At 32.5% G+C, this 24,873-nt stretch overlaps 1 protein-coding gene across 7 annotated transcripts in view; it reads left to right on the top strand.

Moving 5' to 3' along the window:
* Positions 1-24,873, top strand: part of COL11A1 (collagen type XI alpha 1 chain) — a 195,560-nt gene that overhangs the window by 52,945 nt on the left and 117,742 nt on the right. The window contains exons 5-14 of one of the 7 annotated variants that reach the window (XM_070486935.1): positions 9,132-9,260; positions 14,704-14,820; positions 15,084-15,236; positions 15,396-15,488; positions 17,455-17,709; positions 18,343-18,405; positions 19,882-19,923; positions 20,906-20,968; positions 21,624-21,698; positions 22,979-23,062. In XM_070486935.1, coding sequence (XP_070343036.1) covers positions 9,132-9,260; positions 14,704-14,820; positions 15,084-15,236; positions 15,396-15,488; positions 17,455-17,709; positions 18,343-18,405; positions 19,882-19,923; positions 20,906-20,968; positions 21,624-21,698; positions 22,979-23,062 — 1,074 coding nt within the window. The remainder of the gene's footprint in view (positions 1-9,131; positions 9,261-14,703; positions 14,821-15,083; positions 15,237-15,395; positions 15,489-17,454; positions 17,710-18,342; positions 18,406-19,881; positions 19,924-20,905; positions 20,969-21,623; positions 21,699-22,978; positions 23,063-24,873) is intronic. The other 6 variants (XM_070486936.1, XM_014865260.3, XM_070486937.1 and 3 more) reach the window with 6 other exon arrangements.

The raw sequence follows: 24,873 nt of genomic DNA, 5'->3' as shown, positions 1-24,873 counted from the left end.
ATGTTATGAAAAGAATGTTATTCTATTATTTTGGACAGCAGATGTTTGTAAAAAGTATCAGATGAATTTATTTTGGAGGAATTAAATTGTGACACATATTTTAAATGTTCATTATTTAACGAAATTTTGAAAAGAAGAATCCTTTTGTAATATGAGAATTATCTCAGTATTTTTCTTTCTATAAACTGCTTTTTTAGGAAGATCGGCCCTGCACTAATATCTGTTGCAAGTCTTCCCCCCTCCTTTTATTTCTCCCCAAAGCCCCCCGGTACATAGTTGTATATCCTAGTTGTAGGTTCTTCTGGTTCTTCTATGTGGGACGTCACCCCAGCATGACTTGGTGAGTGGTGCTAGGTCCACGCCCAGGATCTGAACCGTGAAGCCCAGGCCACTGGAGCAGAGTGTGCCGACTTAACCACTCGGCCACGAGGCCGCCCCTCAGTATTTTTTCAGATTTGTTATTTAAATTTTTACATGTGTTTTCTTAAATCACAAAAGAACTAAGTGTGTTGTTTTAGTCTTGATTTACATTAGTATTAACAAATAAAATGAAATGCAAAATACAGAAAAAATCATTCTGATATAAATATATGTAATTCTGATATGAGAATACATTTTTCTGTTCTTTTTTGCTGTTTCATTTTTGACATGAAGTCAAATTAGAATATAGTTTCCTTAGTATAGAGTTAATTATACAACTAGGAATTGTTTTAACTTTTTTACTAGCATAATGAAAAAACATTTTAAAATAGTCATATAAGTGGATATTTAACATCAGTATGAACTCTAGCATAATTTAATTTGATAAAGTTTTTTAAACCTCTGGTAAGTTTACCTAAAGACTTGTTCCCTTCAAATTCTTTATTTATACTTGAAGTCAAATGCTTTCTTATCATTCTTACTTTGTATTACCTCCAATGGACTGAGGGATATTTACACATAGTGATACTGTTAGGTGTATTATAACCTACTTATCAAATTAAATCAGCCAATATGTCTACAGTGTCTGTTTATTACAAGTCCCTGGACACAGTCAGATATTACCTCAGTTGTAAATAAACAAAACTACTTTGTTTTCTTTTTTTTTTGAAGATTAGCCCTGAGCTAACATCTGCCCCAATCTTCTTCTTTTTGCTGAGGAAGACTGGCCCTGAGCTAACATCCATGCCCATCTTCCTCTCCTTTATATGTGGGATGCCTGCCACAGCATGGCTTGCCAAGTGGTGCATAGATCCACGCCCACGATCTGAACCGGCGAACCCCAGGCCGCAGACGCAGAGCTTGTGAACTCAACTGCTACGCCACCAGGCTGGTCCCAAAACTACTTTTTTTGAGGTGCTGTTTTTGATTCTGTTATGAAGACAAGACTTGTGAAGTACAAATAAAAACAAACGTGTTAACTCAGTCTGTATTAGTTTTCTAGGGCTGCCACAACAAAGTAGTATAGATTGAGTGTCTTAAACAACAGAAATTAATTTTTTCACAGTTCTGAATGTTAGGAGTCTGCGATCCAGATGTCAGCAGGGTTCATTTCTTCAGAGGCCTCTCACCTTGGCTTGCAGATGGCCACGTTCTCCCAGTGTCCTCACATAGTCTTCCTTCTGTTTTGCCTGTGTGCTAATCTCCTCTTCTTGTAAAGAGACCAGTTATACTGGATGCCGACCCACTGTAATGACTTCATTTAATCTTAATCCTCTCTTTATAGGTCCTGTCTCCAAAGGCAGTCACATTCTGTGGTTAGGACTTAAAAACGTATGAATTTGGGGTGGACACAATTCAGCTCATGACATTACATCTAGGCAAGTTCATTTCATCCTTGATTATCAGTGAAAAAATGGATATAAATTGCTACAGAAGGAACAATGGGCTTTCCCATTAAAGGGAAATTTTCTGCTCATTCTTATAACTTGGTTTGGCTTCAGTGATACAGGATGATAGTCTGCAGGTGGAGGGGAGACAAAATTCAAAAGTAAATGAGAGCAATTTTCTTAAAAGAAAAACTGAGCTTATTCTGGAAACAATCATTAATTATTATTCCACTTCATAGACTTAAGAGGTTGATCCCCAGCTTTTCCTTTTATTATGTTTCTTAACTGAGTAAATGGTTTTGCCGTCCTATCATTCATTGCTCATTTCAGAAACTGATCACCTTGTGCTCCTCTCTGATGCACTTTCCTGTATCTCTCCTTGTCGTTCCCATCCCACTCCATCATCAGCATCCGGTCTCCAAATCTTGCAGATATTTTTTTCCTAATATCTCAACTGTATGTATCCTTTACTCCATTCCTGCTACTGCTGACTTACTTTAGTTTCTCAACACTTAACTGCGATGGATTCCTAACTGATTCTGATGCTTCCATACTGGCAGCTTCCAAATCATTCTCCACTATGTTGTCATAGTGATTTTGTTAACATACACCATTGATCAATTTACTCCATTGTTCAAAGTCCTTGAGTGACACTCCATAACTTTTAGACTTGAGTTCACGCAAAAGGCTTTTCTTAAATTTGTCTCCTCTTTATCTCTTTCTACTGTCAACCCTCACTATTCATTATCACCATACAGGGCCTTCTCTCCAACTGTGCAGCACTCTGTGTATTTCTCTGACTTTGTCGTACAGTTTCATGCCTCCAAAGTTTTGTTTAAGATGCTTTTTCTGTTTAATGCTCTTTCCCTCTCCAACTTCATCAAACTAACTCCTGTTTGCTCAGAACATATCAAGATTTTTCCGGGAAGCATTTCATAAAAGCATTCATTCCTCTTGAGATACCCACATGTTGGAAGTTAATGGAGCAAGAATGTGCTGTGGGAAATTTAGAGGCTGCTTATTTTTCACAGAATCTAATTGCAGTTGTGTGATTTACTCCAGTATTAGAGGAGAGGAAATTTCTAATGCTACAAACTTCTGAAATTCAGTGAAATACATAGTCAGCAGATACTTGGAGTCTTCTTTTCCAGATATTACCAAAAGTTAATTATCCTCTTAGAATATAAGTAGCATCCAAGTTTTAATATTAAACATTTAACACTTCCAAGATTCAGAGTAGAATTAAAAGTCTTATGGGATTGTACAGTTATTGGTTGCCAGATTGACATTCAAGAGAGACTGTTTATAAATAAACTGTTTATTTGAACAGTTATAGTTCAACATTGATCCAACCTCTGCATTAGCTGTTTTGGTTGTATCTGAATTTCCTCTGCCGTTCTTGTGATCTTATTATATCCCAAATACAAAATCCATTCACAGGTCACAGTGTTCTATCACATAGAACTGAACACGACGGCTGATCAGAGCCTGGTTTTCCATTGCTTGTTATCAGGAGTCAGCTGCCATGCTTTAAATTCAGTAAATGCTCAGGCTGGGAACTGACTTCAACCAAGCACTGGTTGGCTGCACATAGGATAAGGAGTTGAATCTGAAAGTTCAGACCATGTTGACACTTTGACATGTGACCTTAAAACACCAATTTCTTGTACCACATTTTTCCAATAAACGTAATTTCTTACACATGGAATAAAAGCTAAATGTGTATTAACTGTGTATAAACTAAAAGCTAAATTTGTATTAACTATGAAATGTGTATTTCATAGAGCATGATGTAAATATATTCATAGTACAGAAAATAGAAATAGCTAGACCTTATAGAGAGTTACTGTATATATGTATACACAAACAAAAATATAAAACAAAACAAACAAAAATTGTTAGAATTTGTGCATTATTGTAGTTTTGAAAGGAGGATATGCTATTATTTGTATAATTGGTCTTGATAAAAATGCGGCAGCATCCTTTTGCAATGCATGTGCCATTCAGAAGCACCTCATCTTTGTAGATAGCTTCTACTCAGTTTTCTTACATTTGCTTTGCTTCCCTCCTCTAGTCTCATCCTGTCTATAGGCAAATACTAAGGTATGGACCTAGCTGACATAGCTGTAGATAGCAAGGTAATTGCATCAACCCCAGTCTTGGTTTTGTAGATTGCTAGAAGAGGAGGATGTCTTTTTCATACCGTATGCTACAGATGCCAGTTTTACTTGGTAACTTCTCTCTTTTCCAGCTGTGGAAATTTTTATGACTACTGAATCTAAATATTTAGTTCATTCAATCTGTCAGGATGCTTTTGTTTATCTACGGACTGGCTCACAACATGTCATATGATTAACATAAAACACCGTAAAATGCCTTCAGGGGAAAATAGTATTGTAGAGTTTTAACTGAATTTTTCAGTTTCTTTCCAGTAGTATATTTTATGGCTGGATGTTAAACACCTGTAATAAGAATTTATAGTGGAAAGGTTGGCAGAATTCCATTTAATGAAGTCAAGTGCCTTAACTAGAATAGTAAGCACTTAGGAAACCAATATTCTTCTCAAAAAAATACTTAAAAATACCATATGCATATAAGAAAGGAAACTCTTTGTGTTTCTGCAACAGTTTCATTTGGTTCAGTATATTCCCTCCAAGTTAGGTATGGAATTTTTAGCTCTGGAGAGGACCTTAGATATGATCTGTAAATGCAATTATTTTACAAATGATGAATTTGAGTAAGTGACTTGCATAATTCTAAGTGGTTAATGGCAAAGTCGGGAGAAAATTCAAGAATCAGAATTTCTAATTGAAACTCTCAGTGATGCCAGTATTCAAGATGTACTCAATGATGCTTCCTTTTTTTTTTTGTTTTACTGAGGAAGATTTGTTCTGAGCTAACATCTGTTGCCAGTCTGCCTGTATTTTGTATGTGGGTTACTGCCACAGCATGGCCACTGATGAGTTGTGTAGGTACCCGCCCCAGAACCAAACTCAGACTGCCGAAGTGGAGTGCACCGATCTTAACCACTAGGCCATGGGGCCAGGTCCTCATAATTTTTTTTAATGGCAGAATGAAGAATTGTGTATTCAGATTTCTCTTTGTTATTTGTTGTTATTCATTCAAAATAATTCAGTTGTGACTACTCAGTGTTCTAAATTTGTCAGTGATTGAGAAATGCTGTCAATAAACTTTAAGAACATATATTCATTTCCTGTGAGCATGTTTAAAATCAGTAGACATAAGAGAAATATTAGAAACTCTCCTATCCATTTAAAAAGAAGAATCTTGAAAAATCTCAGAAACAATCTAATTTGATTGGTTAAATTGTATTGTCTCATGACATAGGAAAATAAGTAATTTTGAGGTTGGAAACACTAATAATGGTGACTATTATAAACCATATAGTTTGTGGATGGGTATTTGCTGATTCTACTTTATTTCATGTTTTACTGGAAAATAAAGTTGGTGTTCCCTTATTTGAGTGTTACCTGTACAAATGAATGATCAAATGAAATGACTAAATAACTGGAAGAAATAAAGCAAAATCTGATAGTGGAGAAGCTTATGAATTCAACAAAATCTATCTCAAGGATGACTAAATATTATAATAGTTCATGCCAGTGAGACTTTATTGGTTCTTGACACCTTAATTTTGGTCATTTTTCTGTTGATAATGATACATTCTAGATGAAAATCTTTAGCGGGTAGTTGGCAATGTTCATTTAAATGTTAGCATATTGAACAGACAAGGGACAGACAAAAACACTAAAAAAAATTGGGGAAATGAAATATCTTTAGTGCTGAAAACCTTCAGTATACTCTTGGGAATGTAGAAGGCCTGTGTACATGTCCATGAAAGACCTGTAGAGACCCTAATATCTCACATACCACTGACCTTGAGGCTCTATACAGCAAGAAATGAGGGCTAAAGCAGAGTTTTAAATTGTTGGAATATTGATAGTGTGCTTACACATGAATATACACACAAAGCCTCTTGGCAAACTGAGGGATACTTATTGGTGCCAGATATTTAAGGAAATCTCTGTTCAGTCATTTGCTGACCATTAACCTAACTGAGCAGAGACGTCAGTAGCCACAGATGACAAAGAATACTCACTTACAGAATTACTTCACGTAGGTCACTAAACAAACAAGCAGCAGCAACAACAACAACTACAAACAAAAACAATAACAGGGCCCTGAGGAGAGAATCTGATTCCCAGAGTCAAAATTTAAAATGTTCAACTTTCAACAAAAAATTATGAGACAAGCAAAGAATCAGGAAATTATATCCCATACAAAGGAAAAAAAAAAAGTTGTGTGAACTGTTCTTGAAGAAGTATAGACATTGGACTTACCAAAGACTTTAAATCAGCAATTATGAATATGTTAAAAAAACCTAAAGGAAACTATGACTTAACTCAATGAAAGTATAAGAATGATGTCATCAGAGCCAGCCCCGATGGCCTAGTGGTTAAAGTTCAGTGCTCACCACTTTGGTGGCCTGGCTTCTGTTCCTAGTCATGGAACCACACCACTTGTCTGTCAGTTGCCATGCTGTGGTGGCAGCTCACATAGAAGGACTAGAATGACTTACAACTGGGTTATGCAACCATGCACTGGGGCTTTGGGGAGGAGGAAAAAAAAAAGAAGATTGGCAACAGATATTACCTGAGGGCAAATCTTTCCCTGCAAAAAAACAAAGAAAGAATGATGTCATCAAATAAAGAATATAAATAAAGATAGAATTTATATATAAAAAAATAGACACTCTGGAGTTGAAAATCAATTGAGATTATTCAGTATGAAGAAACGAAAGAATTAACTTGAGACCTATGGGCCACCATACAGTATAACAATATAGACATAATGGGAGTTCTGGAAAGAGTGGATAGAAAACATATTCAAAAAAATAATTACCACAAACTTCCTAAATTTGATAAAACATGTTAATCTGCACATCCAATAATCTCAACAAACTATAAATTGGATAAAATTGTAGAAATTCACACCCAACATATTATAACCAAATAATCAAAAGACAAAGAAAGAATCTTCAAAGCAGCAAGAGCAAAGTGACTCACGACATAAAAGAGACTCTCATTAACAGCTGATGTCTCGTCAGATACCAGGGAGGACAGAAAACAGCGGCATGTATGATACTGATATTATGTTGATATTAATCTGAAAAATGTTGTTATAAATAAGATGTTAATTGTAATCCCCAGAGTAATCACTGAAAAACCCTCTAAAAATACAGTAAAAGAAATAAAAGAATTAGAATTGTTCACTAGTAAATATCTGTTTAACACAAAAGAAGACAAAAGTAGAGAAATACTGTAACAAAAAAGGCATAAGACTTCTAAAAAGCAAGTAGGAAAACAATAGCTAAGTGGAGACAACTCAAATTTCCAGTAACTGATGAATAGATAAACAAAATGTCCTCTGTCCATACAATGGATTATTATTTCAAAAGAGGAAGGAAGTATTGATAACATGTTACAACATGGGTGAATTTTGAAAACATGATAAACATAAAGAAGCCAGTCACAAGAGGCCTCATGTTGTATGATTCCAATTATATTGAAATGTCCAGTGGTTACCAGGGGCCAGGGCAAGGGAGAGATAGGGATTAGCTGTCAATGGTTATTATGTTTCTTTTTGAGGTGATGAAATTTTCTGAAATTAGATAGTGGTGATTGTTGGACAGCTCTGTGAGTGAACTGAAAAATGTTGAATTGTACACTTTGAAAGAATAAATTCTTTATGTAAATTATATCTCAATAAAGCTGTTATTTTTTTTAAAGGAGAAATGTAATAATGGAAATGTGGATTTATGAGCCACGTGAATAAGTGGTAATTTTAAGGGTGAGAATATAAAGTGCTTTTTAGACAGGTGAAAGAACAATGCAAATAAAAATAATTACTATGCCACAGGTAGCAACCACAGTATTTAATAAATGATTGCTTGCTGGAATTAAATAATTTATACCCCTTTCTTGGCACTTTTCTTAATACTTTGCTTATATCTTTTTCAAGTTATGAATTTTATCCTCCATTTTATTACAGTTTTAAATCATAACCACTAGATTGCATTCTCCAAAGGTCAGGGATTACATTAAATTTATATTTCCACCTCCATTGGTACTATGTTCAATGCCTTGTGGATAATACTTTCTCAATCAACACTTGTTGATGAATAAATGAGTGTTGTAGTATAAAGGTACTATGAATTCTTTCCTAGCACTCCATGTTAGAGACTTTTTAAATTTAATGTCTACATTTTCATCAGGCCCTAAATAATTCCTATTCATAAGATGCAGAGGGAGCTGGAATGGCTGAAATTATTCAAAATGGAATCAGGAATTCTGTGAATCAGACTCATGTGCTCAAACTTACAGTGACTTGATTCATCAAGTCAAATGGATTTTCAAATGTTCTTCTGGCCCTGAGTATAATTCTGAATCAATATGATCGTGACCATAGATTTATATCACACTAGTTTCTTCTTGAATTAGACCCATTTGGAAATACTCAAACTGCTTCAAGAGCAGAATATTTTGATTCTTCTCTTGTTTACAGTTTCCAGAACCTCCTGAAATTAACTCTTTAGATAACCTTATTATTAATTATTTCTATTTTTATTAAGATTATATAGATTTTTAGATATGTGAGTTTTAATGTATGCTTAGATGCTCCATTTTTTCTTAATAAAAATATACCAAAGTCATGCTTTTTTATTTATAATTTGGATTTTTCTGGCCTCTGCATTTCTCATTCATCTTTGTAAGTAGAAATTTATTTTGATATTGATTCGATTCCTCTAACAGAACACAATAGTTGGATCTATATTTCATTTAAAAATTCTCATATAAATTTGCCTAACAATAATAATTCGGTTTAATTCAACTGAACCCTTTAGTTACTTAATATTAGAAATACGTTATTGTCTTGATATATTTACAGTTTTTAAATTTTATTTACTTTTTTTATCAGCTTATTACTTACATTTCATTTCTTTTATTCCATATAGAATAAACTGGGAATGTAGTAAAATCAAGTTTTAGCAAATGGATGCCTGCAAATAGTATAGATTCTCTAAACCACTAAGCAGAATAACAGCTTAAAATTAAGAGCTGATTTTAAAACAGGTGTGATTTTCTCTCTCAATCGATAAGACTTTTTTTTTAACATTAAAAAGTAAGTGATTTTTCTTTTTCAGATATTTAAAAATAAACTACACGTTGTCTTGGATGAATCTTGCCCTAGGTATATGTGTGTTCGAATCTGCTGACTACATCCATGTATGTTTCTTGGCAGGGGGACATCCAGCAGTTGTTGATCATAGGTGACCCCAAAGCAGCGTACGACTACTGTGAGCATTACAGCCCAGACTGTGACTCGTCAGCGCCCAAGGCCGCTCAGGCTCAGGAACCTCAGATCGATGAGGTGAGAATCGTGAGATCAGGGCAGGTTTTCTCGTTTCAATAGTATAGATATAATCTTGCAGTTTTGGGGCTTATATCTTTATTGTTTTAATTAAATTATACTTTGTGTTTTACTGTTTCTAGGAAGAAGTGACTTGAAGAAGTGTTTTGATATATTTTTTCTCTTTTTAAATATTTTGTCACTTAAATTTCTTAAAAATAGAGATACCTCATTTGTATACTGTGTATATGAGCATATTTCATATTTGGAGAGGTGAGAAAACGATAATTTCTAGAAGCTATATTTCTACCCTTAGCATTTAAATAATTAACACAGCCTCAAGATAAGGATAACATATCTTCTGGTGTACTTGCCATTTCCCCAGGCCTTTGACAATTCATGCAGATGAGAAAATGACATTGGAGTTATCCTGAAGTTGTCAGGCTGTGTTGAATATTTAGAGGGAATCTTTTAGGGCCATTCTACCTTGATATATATATTTTTTCTTTCTCTTGCACAAAATTTGATATACAGAGCAATGAAATGAAAATCAGTATGAACAGACTGCAGTAACTAAAACAATTCATATATTTTAATCAATATTTTGTTACTTTATTTGAAATTCACGTGTGAAACCATTCTTCCAGGCTACTTTTGCAAGAAAAATCACCAAAGTGAAATTATACTCGATTCTCTCTCAGAACAAAAATACATGTGTCTAAGTTAGCATAGCCATGGCAATTTATCAGATCTGAATACCCCAAAGAACAAATAATATAGCACAGTGTACCCTTTATCCAGATTTTTAGGTAAAATCCTTTGATGTGGATTTTCTGGGAATTAAAAGGCAAGCAAACTGGAAGGAATTTAGTCTTTCATTTGCAGCAAAACTATATTTTTAGATTTTTTTCTCAAGATGAAGAGCATTAAATTTTAGAAGGTGGGGTAGTAGTTTGAAAACATCAAGACTGTCCTTATGTTTGAAAATCACTCAAATAACATTCTTCTTGCCTTCTAAATATACTACTAGGTGCCACGTTTCGAGTTTTACTATTTAGAACAAGTTAGGATCTTATTTTTTAATTTTAATTTATTGTTATTTCTTCACGTGAATTCACTTTGCATTTTACCGTTTAAATGCTTGAAATACATTTTTTGACATTACTTTTCTTTTTAGGGTATGATAGTGAATTCTGTTGCACTGATCTTTTCCATGACTTACTATTAATGTTTTTTTTAAAACAGGATAAAGTCCTAAGAAGCTGACAGGAAAGCAAATATGAGAGAGAAAAGAGAAATTACTTGGATATTTGTATTACCTTGTTCACACTTCTCAAGTGCTTCATTCTTTTTATTCTCTCATGATTTATTAAAACAATTTTCTGTGAATTCAAAGAGAGAGGTAAAATGCCCACTGGGTTTAGCACTTTAATATCATAGAGAGAATGGATGATTCATATTGAAATTTATAACATTTCGTATACATGTTCAAGATTGATGAGATTTATTTTGGTCCTATTTTAAGAAAGATGAGTCTTCTTCTTTTTAGCAACAGATATGCCTCTGATTTTTGGAAGAATGAAGGTATGCATTCTTAAAATATCATCTTGAGGTGTTTTATTCCCTTGTTTTAATGCTATTATGTCAGGTAAGCTGAGTTATTTGAAAGCAAAATAATATTTTTTATCTATTTTTTCTTGTTTATTTAAAAGTGAACTTGCCCTTTTCTACGTTAGTTGTTGATACATATATTTAATATTCTGTTGAGAAGCCAAACTTGTTTTTGCTTGAGGCATTTGGTGAAAACAACATACTACTATGATAAAAACTGCACGAAAATCTGGTTGGGTGATGCAGTAAGAGAGAGCATCTCTTAGTTTGTATATTGAATGTGTGACAATGAAAAGTTTTTTTGAAGAATCAGCTCTCATTTTTTCCCTAACTCTAAATTACATTATCCTTCAATAATAAGGCAATCATTCTATACTAGTATGAAAAAAACTGGTTAAGCAAATTAGTAAATAGCTCTTAAATTAATTTGGAACTATAGTCATTAGTATGTCATTATATTACAAATACGCACTTGAGTCATTCATCTGCGGGTGTTCTACCTATAGAAAATAGGAATGCAATGTTCTTTGCCAGTGAATAAAGAACATAAAATGCAATATAGAGCATCAACCATAGATGTTGTACTTTATATTGCTTAATTTTCCATTAATAAATTTGTGACATTGCATATTTATTATTCTAATATGGATAATAAATATGTCAGTTTGTCTTGTAAATTAACTCATGTGCTCTCTCCAGCTTGTAATTTTGTCTAGTTCATATCCTCTGAATATTATATTCTAATTCATTTTTAAGATTCAATTTTTTATGTGTTTGGCATACCATTGCATTATCATCATAGAGCGAAATGCATGATGTAGATTTAAATATAGTGATAATATCATCAGACTTTAATTCTACTTGAGCCTACACGATAACACATATAAAAGAGTGACTAATATTGAAATTATGATGGCTTTTCTCAAATTAGATTATTTTCCTATTTTCAAAGAAGTTAGATGTTAAATGTATATATAGTTCTTTCTTAATGTATTATGCAGACTATAATGCCTTATATATGGTAGGCAACTGACATTCTTTTTGTAAAGGATGAAAAAGGAAAATGAAGCAAAAGAAAGCCAATATTTTATAAAGAAACATAAAAGACAATTGACTTCCTCAAATTTGTTACCTTAATCTTCTTTGCACTTAATATCTATCATATAGTCTAGTTCTCATAGATGCACAAATATTTACTGATGCCACTATTTTTCTAAGAGATAAGAACAGATTTTACGACAATTCTAGAAGAAGACTAGAATTATATAATATATAATTATAGAAGATTCTTTCTCCTCACACACCGTACTATAAATATATAGCCTCACATAGCTAGGCTACTCACAGATCAAAGTTGAGATCATTTCACGTGCACATCTTTGTGCATATATTCACTGATTGATTACAAGTAGTTCTCTCTTATTTACCTGCCTTTAAGACACCTAAAAACTCTATAGTAAGAAGGGAGAATCATCCCCCAAAATAGCTTGTGAAGCATCATGTAGATCAGCAAAGCCTGAAGTATACTCAATACCACCAAAAGGAGGATGTTGTTTAGATAAAGAAGGGGAACAGAAGCAGTGACTCTGGTCCCTGACTCCAGAATGGCTCTAAGAAAGATGTGCTTTAGTGCCTAAGAAGGGAAGCCTGTTGTTTCCTCCATTATTCCACAACCGCAGCTAGTCTGGCTGGTCTCCATTTAGAAAGACTTTAAATAGAGGAAAGAATCATGGAGGTTAGGAGAGAGGAAAAGAAGGTTACAAGAAAAAAACGTGATATAAGAGTAATAAAGTTAATTAGCTTCTTTGAGATATATATCTTCATTTAAGATGCATTTAAATTGTTCATTTTTAAAATCAGCTCTTTATGTCTTTATTGTCTTATGTTTTTTATAATTTGTTATAGATGCACGTGATTCTGAAATGTCAGCTTAGTTTTAAAACCCTAAAACGTAAAATAGACTAGCAAATCTTTTTTTTTTTATGTTTTACCTCAAGCTGGCAGCTACTAATTACATAAATCCAATATTTCTTATTCCAACATGGATGACCATAACTATATAAAAATTATTCATTAGACAATATTCAGTCTCCATTAATGTCTTTTTAATATGTATCTAAATTCAGTAATTATTTTATTTACTTAATGATGTTATTAATAATGCTTACATTAACTTTCCTAGAAATAGTTGGCATTATATCTTGCTTGCAGAGACATGAAGAGACAAAAATGTTCCATACATGAGTCTTTCTATTTTACCAAATTCTACACAAATTCTAATTAGAATAAAGCTTTGTTGAAGGACTTCAAATGTATATTCGTTGATAATGAAGCTATTACTGGATAGATAAAACTATAAATCTGTTTCATTAATTTTATCAAATTGGAATTTTTGACAGAAAGAACACTAAAGGCATGTCTGCATTTATATTTCAATATGACCTTCAGCTGAACCATCTAGAAAAGTTGACTCCAGTGAGGGGATTTCATTAAGGGCCAGATGTGCAGCATTGCCAAGGGATCAGCATTGGGCATGTCTCATTATATGTCTTTGTGAAATTTGTGCTCGTTTGCATTGATATAGCCAATAGAGCTTTTTAGAAAGCACAGTAATCACAATTCTCTAAAAGACACGTAGTCAACAGTTATTTTTCTGGCAGATTAAAAGGGATTTTCTGGCAACTTTGAAATATCAAGAGATGTCCAGTTGGCGTGTAATTGGAATTTTACGAAATATAATACTTAGGAAATTCCAAATAGACTGCCTTTAGCATTTATATATATAAATGCTGTATGTATTTATATTAGAGTTTTAATTTGTTGTTTTCTGCTTAATATTTTATGCTACATATGACTTTAGTGTATTTACAGTTATTTTGATCAAACCATGTTTCACAACATCTATATTCTTGTTTAAAATTAAAATTTTGATGAAAATGTTTGGTTTTGAAGCTGAACACATTATTTTCCTCATCATCCAATATGTATGATTGTCTTGCGCATCTCTCTATTAAGAAACATACCTCTCTCCAACTAAGTTCTTTTAATACAGAAAAATCTAGTATAAAATAGTACTTTCCAATTTGAGTTCAGTTTAAATAGTTTAGGATATCTAAGTGCTATGCTCTTTTTTGATAGAGAAAAAAGCAGTATTTTTAAAAATTGAAATATGTATTAATTATAAACAGGTCTAATTTTGAATTTTTAATGCTGTACAAGTATTCTGTGCTTATTTTAATCTTAAGTAAGTCTATAGCAAATTAGATTTCTAAGTAAATTTTAGATTTTATTTTTCCATTGATTCCAGTTTTCCAAATAGAATATAGACTCATTTCATGTTCCTTGTATTTCCATTCTCTTCTCCATCTCACAATAGATATGAAAGTTCTTTCATACTTGGGAAGACTGTTTTCCATATTTTTATTTTTAAATGTGTAATTTAATGAAAAAAAGTACCCATTGAAATTACTGTGAAATTCTTATGGAGGGGCCTTGTGTAGCAATTTTTATGTCAAAATTACATGAATATTTAACAACTATGTCTAAGTACATAATTGCTATGCTCAAATTAATATTCAATAATTAAAAGTTTGAATTAGTATTCAAAACTTTTAGTTTCCTCACCACCTTAACCACTATTCTGCTCTTAGAAAACCTGCTTTGTCCTGCCTATGTTATACTCTGTATAAGACAGTGTAATACTTCTTGTAATACAAAATAACATTTAAGTAACAGTATTTCCTTGTCTCTTAACCTTTACTCTAAGTAAAAGTTAAGAAGATGATTCCCACTTTGTTAATAGTATTTCTTGCAATTAACAAAATCGCCTGGTATTTTTTCCTTTGCAATGTAGTATGCACCTGAGGATATAATCGAATATGACTATGAGTATGGGGAAGCAGAATATAAGGAGGCTGAAAGTGTAACAGAGAGACCCACTGTAACTGAGGAGACAATAGCACAAACTGAGGTAAAAACAAAGAAGCCCCTTTGTGTATGGTGTCCTGATGTTTGTCATCCTGTGGTTCCTTGTGTCCACTGCTCCTCAAACTTATCATAAACTTTTCATTCACCTGATTTCTACAAACCCATAACTGAGATTTTTATTTGACAGTAGCTGTCCTGAAGGAATGATGCTCATTTTGCTTTCCTTATCCTTCCCTTCACCCAGGCTCTTTTTTTCCCTTTCCCTTTATTTATGTTTTCCATTCCATCTTTCACCACATTTTACAGAAAAAGAAATCCAATTTCAAAAAGAAGATGAGGACAGTGGCCATTAACTCAAAGGAAAAGTCCAAAAAGTTTACACCCCCTAAATCTGAAAAATTTGCATCCAAGAAGAAGAAAAGTTATCAAGCAGCAGCAAAAACCAAACTAGGGGTGAAGGTAGCAAAGAAAAAGCAATCAAGATCTCTCCTAGATAAGCTGGAAGATCTCTGATGATGAGTCATTGTCCTAACCCAACTAGATAAATACTCATTTGGCTAATAGATTGGTATTACCTTACATTTTTACTCATTGCTTTTCTTTTGAATTTATCATTAGGCAAATATTGTTGATGATTTCCAAGAATACAACTATGCAACTGTAGAAAGCTACCAGACAGAAGCTCCCAGGCGTGTATCTGGACCAAATGAGGTAATACTCATAGACAGTATTAAATCACAGTCCAATACTTTAAAATGTGGACTATATCTTGATATACCTCACTCTGGAAGAATCTATTGCCTCTGGAAAGTTTGATGTTTTCGTTCTTTTACTGAGATAAGAGAAGCGATAGCATTGGTTCACTACTACTAAAAACAGTTGATTTGAAATCAATGTCAATTCAGGTTTTGCATGACTCTGCTTCATGCAAATGCTAAATTGATCAAACTGAATTGGCTGCTATCATTTTCTTGATTGCTCTTGGAACTAAGCAAACTTCTCAACATGTTGTGACAAAGGGCATTCACAACATGATCCTCCTGTGAGCAGCAAAATCCTCTAAAGTGAAAATTGTATCGTCAAATGATACAATTAGAATTTATTTCATCTGACCTATAATTATGAATTTTTATGACAGCAAGCTTTCTGATGAAATAGTCTTAGTGGATTCTAATAGCTATTTACATTTTCAAACTTGTTAGGAGTGTGATGTTAATTATGGTTAAAATAATATAGCTTAACCTTTTCATTCTTTTCTATGAAAGTGTGTAAGTACATGTAGCTACAAATCAAACAATCTTCCTGAATTTTATATTAGGCATACTTTCTTATCATGAAAAAATGGGTGTATATTTCAGGTTAACTTTGTTAAATACCTGGCATATCTAGTATGAAGAATACCTGAGTAATTTAGTTATTAGAAAATATATATAATGTGTCCCAGCGACGCAAATAAATTCAATGGTGCATTACATCCAAACACACAATTTAGAATAATAACATTTTAGGGTGATAACAGATTTTGTTTCACCTAAGTCCAAATTATTCATTTTCCAAAAATGGATATCTTGATTCAAGATATGTATTTATCTACCTAAATTGATCCAGTTTTTTGGTTCAGAGTTATGAACATAGTAATATTCTGATCCAGGATAATACACATTCCCCCCTAAATAGTGTATCCCCTTTGTCTAAGAATCCAAAAATATTATGATCATTGGATATTTTATTTTAGTTAATTTTAAATTAATCATTTAACCACATTTCTCATTCACATGATTTTGTGGAATACTGCTTATTTATTCAATATTGCTCGTTCGTCTAGATTCACTATGTCATAGAAAGCAAGCTGCGTAGAAATGAAATAAGCAGCGTAGCAAGATAAATTATTTAATTTGAACTTCATCAAAATCATAGTATGGCTCAAAAATTGCCTAATAAATATGATCAGATTTATACTGGTAAGGAGGAATGCTTATGAAAAATAGAAAATTGTCCTAGGTTTGTTTGTCTATATCCCTGAGGAAATATTATTGATATAATTTTTACTTTTAAGTGCATATTTATTCTTTCCTCTTTATGAGATTTAGTGGTGATATATTCTATTTCATTATTTTAAATTTTGAGGATTATAATTTAAATTTTATTTGCTTTGAAGAACTCTGTGGTGAAGTAATACATCCCTGTGTAAACATTGCAATTATAAATCTTGATTAATATTGTTATTAATATTTTATTTTGGACATGAGAGTCAAACTTATGTGGCTTTTCTGGTAGCAATTGTATTTCATAATGATATTCTATGAGATTTGAAAATTATGCAATGCTTTAACTATATGCATATTTTATTAGTCAGAGCTTAAACTCTAAAGTAAATATCAAATTGACTAACAAACTTTTTCAATGGAACAAGCAAATACACATGTTGACTCTATGTGAATATTTGCAGTTTATTGGGAAAAGTGCTTTGAAAGCAATATTTCTTTGTGCATGCCAGTGTACAAAAATATTTCTTTCAATGATACTGAAAGGCTGTCTTCCCAGGCCTTCAGACTTGCTTGAGTAGCCCTCCAATCGCTTCCCGTCACGTGCCATCGAACTGTAATTGCAAATGCTTACCTTGCTTTACTAATAGTAAACTTCGTGTTCTCCAATTCCTTGCAACTTAAATTAATAGCCAAATCCAGTTGAAGAAGTATTTACTGAAGAATATCTAACTGGAGAGGATTATGACTCCCAGAGGAAAAATGCCGAGGATACACTATATGAAAATAAAGGAATAGACGGCAGGGACTCTGATCTTCCGGTAGATGGAGATTTAGGCGAATATGATTTTTATGAATATAAAGAATATGAAGATAAACCAACAGGCCCCACTAATGAAGAATTTGGTCCAGGTGTTCCAGCAGAAACTGATATCACAGAAACAAGCGTAAGTCAGTATTACGCTTTGTGTCACTGTATGTCTTATTTTTTGAAGTATTTTCGTGTTCATCTTGGTGTCTTTTCAGGCTTAAAATACAGGTTGTGTTTTTATATAAATTATGAGTTTTATCACTACTAGGAAACCTTGATAGACTCTTCCTCACGGGAATCTTCAGCAGTTAGATTTCTGGGCACACTATTGGAGTCTTCATTTGAAAGTATAATCTTGAATAGAATTCTATCCAAATTTTCTTGTCATTGATGAGAGTAAAATATAGTCATTATGATTCTGAGTAGTAAGTGTAATTTCTGATTTTTAGACTATTTTGTCAAATTTAATTTGCTGACACTTTTTGCTTAATGCCTTGGAATAATAATTGAAGTCTAGAGATGTCTTTATCTTTCCATAATGTCTTTAGGAAGCAATTGTTCAATCTCATGCAAGATTCAGTATTAGTGTTCATTATGCTTTCCTTTTTGTATTTTCAATACTTAAACCTTTAATACTTAGTTTCTGTTTTAAAAAACACATTTTCGTAGGTTGTTTTAAATGCACTTAGGTGATTAAATTTCCATTAAACAAATATTTAAATTGCCTTATTTACTTAAAGACAGGCTGTTTGGATTTTTCACTCAACAGATAAATGGCCATGGTGCATATGGAGAAAAAGGACAGAAAGGAGAACCAGCAGTAGTTGAACCTGTAAGTACTGGTGTGAACACATTGTAAAGGCTGGTACAATTATTTAATTTATATTATGAGCCATCATCACCTCCAATTATTATGTATGCTCATGTATTACCATTGAAAATTTTATTGTCTTCCCCTTCATAATTTGCCACAAGTAATGAGTTAGTAAGACCATCTCTGGCAAGTGGAGTTTCATTAAACCAAAAAATAGAGAGAGATGGAATTTTGGAATTTGAAAGTAGCGGAAATTTGTCTAGTTTGCTTCTCTCCTTTTGTAGCTAAGGAACTTGAAGGTCTAAGTAACTTTCCTGAGGTTCAAATGTTTGGTAATTGAGATATAACCAGACTTTTTCTCTTCTAGTTTCCAGTCCAGCAATTTTTCTTCCAATTTCTAATACTTGACATTGTTAGAAATGCATTTTTTGACATAGACACTATTTGTTTTGTATCTAAATAACATCATGTAATAATATGAAAATATATATTTTTTAAATTCACTTTCTTTTCTCCCATCAAATAAAAGCTCCAAGTGGCTCCAAAAGTGATTTTTAAAATTTACGTTTACATTATTACTACTCAAGATATTGGTAATCAGCAAATTCTTGCTGGAAGCAATTTTACTATTGTTCTTCCTAATCAGCAACTTGGGAAAACCATTGTAGTAGAACTAAAGGTTATGTGTATAACTGTTTGCCTCAAGATCATGAAGATCATTTCAGAAATTGAAAAGACATAAAAGTTTTTAAAAAAAAATGTGGAGCAAGATAAAGATTAAAAAGATAAGTGTATAAGGACATTGTTGACTACTCCATTATGCTAAAATCTGTGTGCCATATATTCATCAAAGACTTTAAAAATATTTTTTCAGAATGAATTTGCCTTAGTTATGAAAATTTACACCCACTTTTTAAATGACAAAACAATTTTCAGCAGTGCAAAGCTGCAGTGGAATCATAAACATTTTACAACTGATTTCTTATGCTAAAATAGTACTCTACTCTCTTGTCTATTTAAGACCTTATCCCATATTTATCACCAATTCTTTTGCCTTCACTTTTCTTCCCTTTCCATGAATTAAAGTGCTTAGATGCCACTTACTTCTATTCTTTCATTCACACAGCAAATTTTTATGATGTTCCTGCTTTGTGCCAGGTTTTATTCTGGGTGTTAGGGAAAATCTGGTCAAATGTCTTTGTTTTGCCCTTCTTGGGAGCACTTAGCATATTCTTCTTGCAATATTACTTATCTGAACATTTATTTCCTTTCTAATTGGTTCACAGATTCTCTGAGGACAAAGACTATGTCTTCTATCATTTTGAATTTCCTCTCTTACCCATGCAAAAATGTTTGTAATTGGTTTTATATGGTAGGAATAGAGAATTCACTTTTGAAAATGCAATGATGTGCTGCTTTCTTAAAGCCACTTAAATAAGAGGTTAGGGATTACTAGTTTCCATATTAATGATTGTCTATCTTTTTTTAATATAGGGAATGCTTATTGAAGGACCACCAGGGCCAGCAGGACCTGCGGTATGTAAATGTCTTAAGATTATTTTCGCCTTGATTTTTTATTATAATGAGATATAAGATTTCTATTACATTATTGAATTTATTTATTTTAGACTAACTTAAGTATTGAATTATAGAGGTAATCATTTGTTTAAAGGATCTAGTGGCCTTGAATTGCTTTCTGATTTGGCTATCCAAGTGCCATTCTTTTGAGAGCAGTGGAATTAAATTTTGCTTTAAATATTTTTGTTGCTTGAATATCTCCACCTCGTCTAACCACATTTTCAACATTCTACCTAAAAGTTATGAAAGAAGGAGCCCTTCTCATTTTTATTAAAGAGGTATGGATATATCTCAGTGAATGAAATTGAGAATTCTAAGTAGATTTTAGCTACCTTATCTGTGCTTCTGAATGGAGTGATTACCTGTCAGCTTCCATTGTCATTTCCTAGTGAGGCTGATGTCACTCAGTGTGTCTTTATTTTCAGGTTGTTGTACTGATCTGATTTTGTTAGAAATCTTCTGTCTTTTGTGGAATTAATTAAATTCTTGTCATCTGATATAAGTATGTGATACTGATGCCATTAAATATTTTTACCCATAAAAGAAAATGTAAAAATGCCTCCAAGCTAAATGGTTTCTACATTTCAACTTTGCTATCACATTTTTGAGGTCTAATTGCTTGAGTATACCGTTTCTGCACTGACCTGGGAACCAACTTCTACCTCAGGGACTTTACGTTGGCATGCACTCCTTTCCTGTTTTTTGGAATGTCTGCTTCCATCCTGAGAGCAGCTTCAGAGAGGAATTGTTGAACTAGCTACAAAGGGGTCCCTATATATTGTCTTTTCATAGGAAGATAAATAGGGCAATTGTTTGGGAGACAAGTTTATATTTATGAAATAAACATAAATGAGATCTTCTTTGATTTTAGTAGGATGAATTTGCCTGAATACTAATGAGATTAGGAATCTGACTCAGATCATGGTTTGTTTCTCTGCAGGGTCTTATGGGTCCTCCAGGTCTACAAGGCCCCACTGGACCCCCTGGTGACCCTGGTGAGAGGGTAAGTGAAGGGACACCTCATAGCAAAATAATGTAACATAGGTTGGAAGAAGTTTAATATGTTATTCTTCTCACCAGGGGGAAGTCTATGAATTCAATGTTGTGCAACATTTTGGTTGACTTTTCTAACTATAATTTTAAAAGTGAGGGTAAAGAATGTACATTTATCTATGTTATAATCAGTAAAAATCCACTTTATTTTCGATCAATTCCCCTGGTGATATGAACTCATTACATTAATTCAGCTCTTCAATTTGAATTCCAGACATATTTTTCCAGGGACTCCTGTGGGTATTGAGTTGGATACTGATAGAATGATTTAATAAGCCTGCATTTTAATTTGAAGATCAAGTCTTGGGTCACATGGTGAAATAGACAATTTGTGTTAAATCTGTCCAAACTGTTCTTGTAAAATATCTTTCTCTTTTTTTCTCTATCCTTGAGTAACCATTAACTTTATGCATTATTAAAATCATGTAAAACTATTGCCATGAATCATAATCCTTTCTAGGAGTAATTATTAAAGGGAGATTAACCAAGAAGAGAACAAATGCAAATTAGATAATGAAGATTTGTTATTAAAAGTTATTCTATTTCTAATAAATCTGATTATTTTATTTACTTACTTATTTTTACGATTTCATTTACTTTCCTAGGGTCCCCCAGGACGTCCTGGCTTACCAGGGGCTGATGGTTTACCTGGTCCTCCTGGTACCATGCTAATGTTACCGGTATTTTTTTTTACTGTTCTAAAGATGACTTTATGTTGAACCATATTACAGAGAAATCAAGAAAAAACTATTACATGAGGTGGAGATGCTTAAAATCAAGTATCTCGGAAATTATGGGAAATTTTACTACACAAAATTCTGATAAATATCAATCTCTGAATTAGAACTAAGGTCTCATTCTTTGATTACACTTTTAGCAACAAAGTTTAGAGATTTTCTTAATATTTCCAATCATGTGCTTTATCCTGAGTCAGTGACTAACATGCATTTCATGTGTTATTAAACATAACATTAATATACTATTTACCACCATATAAACTATAATTGGTACTTTTTAAAGAAGATATATCTGTAGTGTTATTATTCATTGCTCCAAAATTATTTGCTTTACCATACAATTCCTTTTTAAAGCTGGTTGCCCTAGTTCTCTGGGAAAAAGCTGATTTTTTTTTCCATTTTAGTATAATAAACAAAGTTTCAAGTAATAATTAGAGAGTGATAAATTGACTCGTGCTCCATTTTGAATTAAAAGTAAAATGCAGCTTTAGAATTTCATGGAGGGATTTTAGGAAAGGTCAGTTTTCTAGGTTTTTTTTTTTTTTTAAGATTTTATTATTTTTTTCCCCTTTTTCTCCTCAAAGCCCCCCAGTACATAGTTGTATATTCTTCGTTGTGTGTCCTTCTAGTTGCGGCATGTGGGACACTGCCTCAGCGTGGCTTGATGAGCAGTGCCATGTCCATGCCCAGGGTTCGAACCAATGAAACACTGGGCCGCCTGCAGCTGAGTGAGTGAACTTAACCACTTGGCCATGAGGCCAGCCCTCTAGTTTAATTATTTAAGAAGGGTAAACAAAACAAATGTACCTCCAGGAGCATTTCCTCTGTATTCATAGAGATTCCAAAAGGTTTGCTCAACAAAATAGCAATTGATTTATAACCAACACTGAACTCAGTACAATTTGGAATTTTTACAAATGAATAGAATGGGTAGCATTTGTGCAGATATAAAAATGCACAATGGCTTATTCCAGAGTTTTCAGAGATTATAGAGTTTAAAATTGGAATGGAGTCTCTAGTCTCTTCTACAAATGGTAAAATGTAGTCTAGAGAACTTCCATAATGGGCAGAAGGAGAATTAAAAATAAATCGAGGTGTCATGATTATGGCAGAGTTACCTTAGACTTTTTAAAATCCCACCATTTTAAGTGATTTTATCTAGTAATTAAGGCACCTATTTGTCAAAGCCTAATTTTGAATTTCTTTATGTTATCTCTTCTTAGTTTCGTTATGGTGGCGATGGTTCCAAAGGACCAACCATCTCTGCTCAGGAAGCTCAGGCTCAGGCCATTCTTCAGCAGGCTCGGGTACGAAAGGATAAACACATATTCCCATAACCTGATTCCATGTCAAAGTGTGTGTGTGTGTGTGTGTGTGTGTGTGTGTGTGTATTACGGGTATGGAAGATGGTACTATTACAAACAAAATACTTCTGAGTAGTATATTGAATTTAGATGGAAAAACCGCTGATTATTTTTCCAGTAGGAATATTTTATTTAATTGAATATTACAGTTAAATAACTGACCCTTGCAATATTGCCATATATAATTCTAGCAAACACACGTACGATATCAAACAGATTTTCGTTTTTTTTTTTCAAAAAGTGTTGAGGGATGTATACCTGGCACTCTCTATCTTTCACATCCAGTTTTCCCTGCTGAGGCATAAGTCAATGATTAATGAATTCAAGTAAGAGAATAAAGTTGAAATAAAATTATTCCTCCTAATCATCTAGATTATTTAAGATATCCGAAGTAATCCATAAAATTAAGACATTCTTGTATAGGAAAGAAATCTTAAGATATGTATTCTAAACTCTAAGCATTATAATCTATAATATTTTTACAAAATCCATTCAGTTTATAATCCTTTGTCAACTGAAAGCTTCCACTATTTGTATACTTATAAAATATATATTTATTTTTTAAATTTGCTTCCTTGCAATTAAACTATGCATAAAGAAATTTAAAAAATGGACCAGGAAAGAGTTGGGAGTGATATAATATTTTTATTCATAGTACAGATTTTTGGGGGTTTTTGTAAGAAAAAAGGAAATTGAGGGCTTATGGTTGGTATAGATATGGCTACCACTTTCTAAGCAATATAAATCATTTCTACAATAACTTTTTATTTATCATCATGAATTTATGAGTGTATAAAATTTCTGAAAACATGAATGAAGTTTGTAATTCACCGTCAATACAATATACTTTATATATTTCCTAAGACTATTAGTTTGAAAAGATACCATTATTTGGTTAATCATATATAAAGATAATGAAACATTTAAATATTTGATTATTAGAAATTAGCATAATCCAACTTTAAAAATACTTAAAACAATTTACTATTGATTCCCTCAATTCATCTTATAAAGTATATTATTTTTAGCAAATTCCTCATTTACTAGTCCACTTGACCTACTTGGAAATAGGTAGCAAGCATTATAATTCCAATTTTTCAGATATTTAATCTCAAGGATTAAGAAGTGTATTGTCAAAAATCTCATGGTGAGTCAGTAGTGAAACTTTGGAGATCCTATTGTTTTCATCTCATGCACTTTTCTAATATGATTTTACGTATTATTTCTATTACAGTATTATTTTTGTCATCTTGTTTTGATAATCTAAGTTTTCGTCTTTTGGAATCACTAATATTCAAAAATGGCACACCACACTAATTTAACATCTATCAGATATTTATCCTTTGTACTCTACTTGTTCCAGCTTTTTAAGTATGCTAATTTCACATTTCTAATATTCATAGTAACAATAGTGCATGTAATCAGTCTATCATGCGTATGATTATATATAATAAATGTACTTTTCTATATAGCCTTGATTTGTGATTTGTTAAAAGAACTGTTATATCATAACACTTTCTGATCCATTTTGCTAGCCTGCTTTACTTGTCAAAGTTTTACCTAAAATATTGTTAGAATATTTTTATTTAAAGCACCTCAAATTATTCACCTCTAAAAGTACTTTCAATGAGAATTGCGTCTGCATATTTAAGATAAGTCTATATATTATTCTGAAGTACACTTCAGAGTAGAAAATTATCAGATACTAGATTTCTTATTCTAAAATCCATTTTAACTTTTATCATTGAATAAAT

Source organism: Equus asinus, chromosome 16, assembly GCF_041296235.1.
Source record: "Equus asinus isolate D_3611 breed Donkey chromosome 16, EquAss-T2T_v2, whole genome shotgun sequence".
In the NCBI taxonomy this organism is placed as follows: Eukaryota; Metazoa; Chordata; class Mammalia; order Perissodactyla; family Equidae; genus Equus; species Equus asinus.
This window is presented reverse-complemented; position numbering and strand designations above follow the sequence as displayed.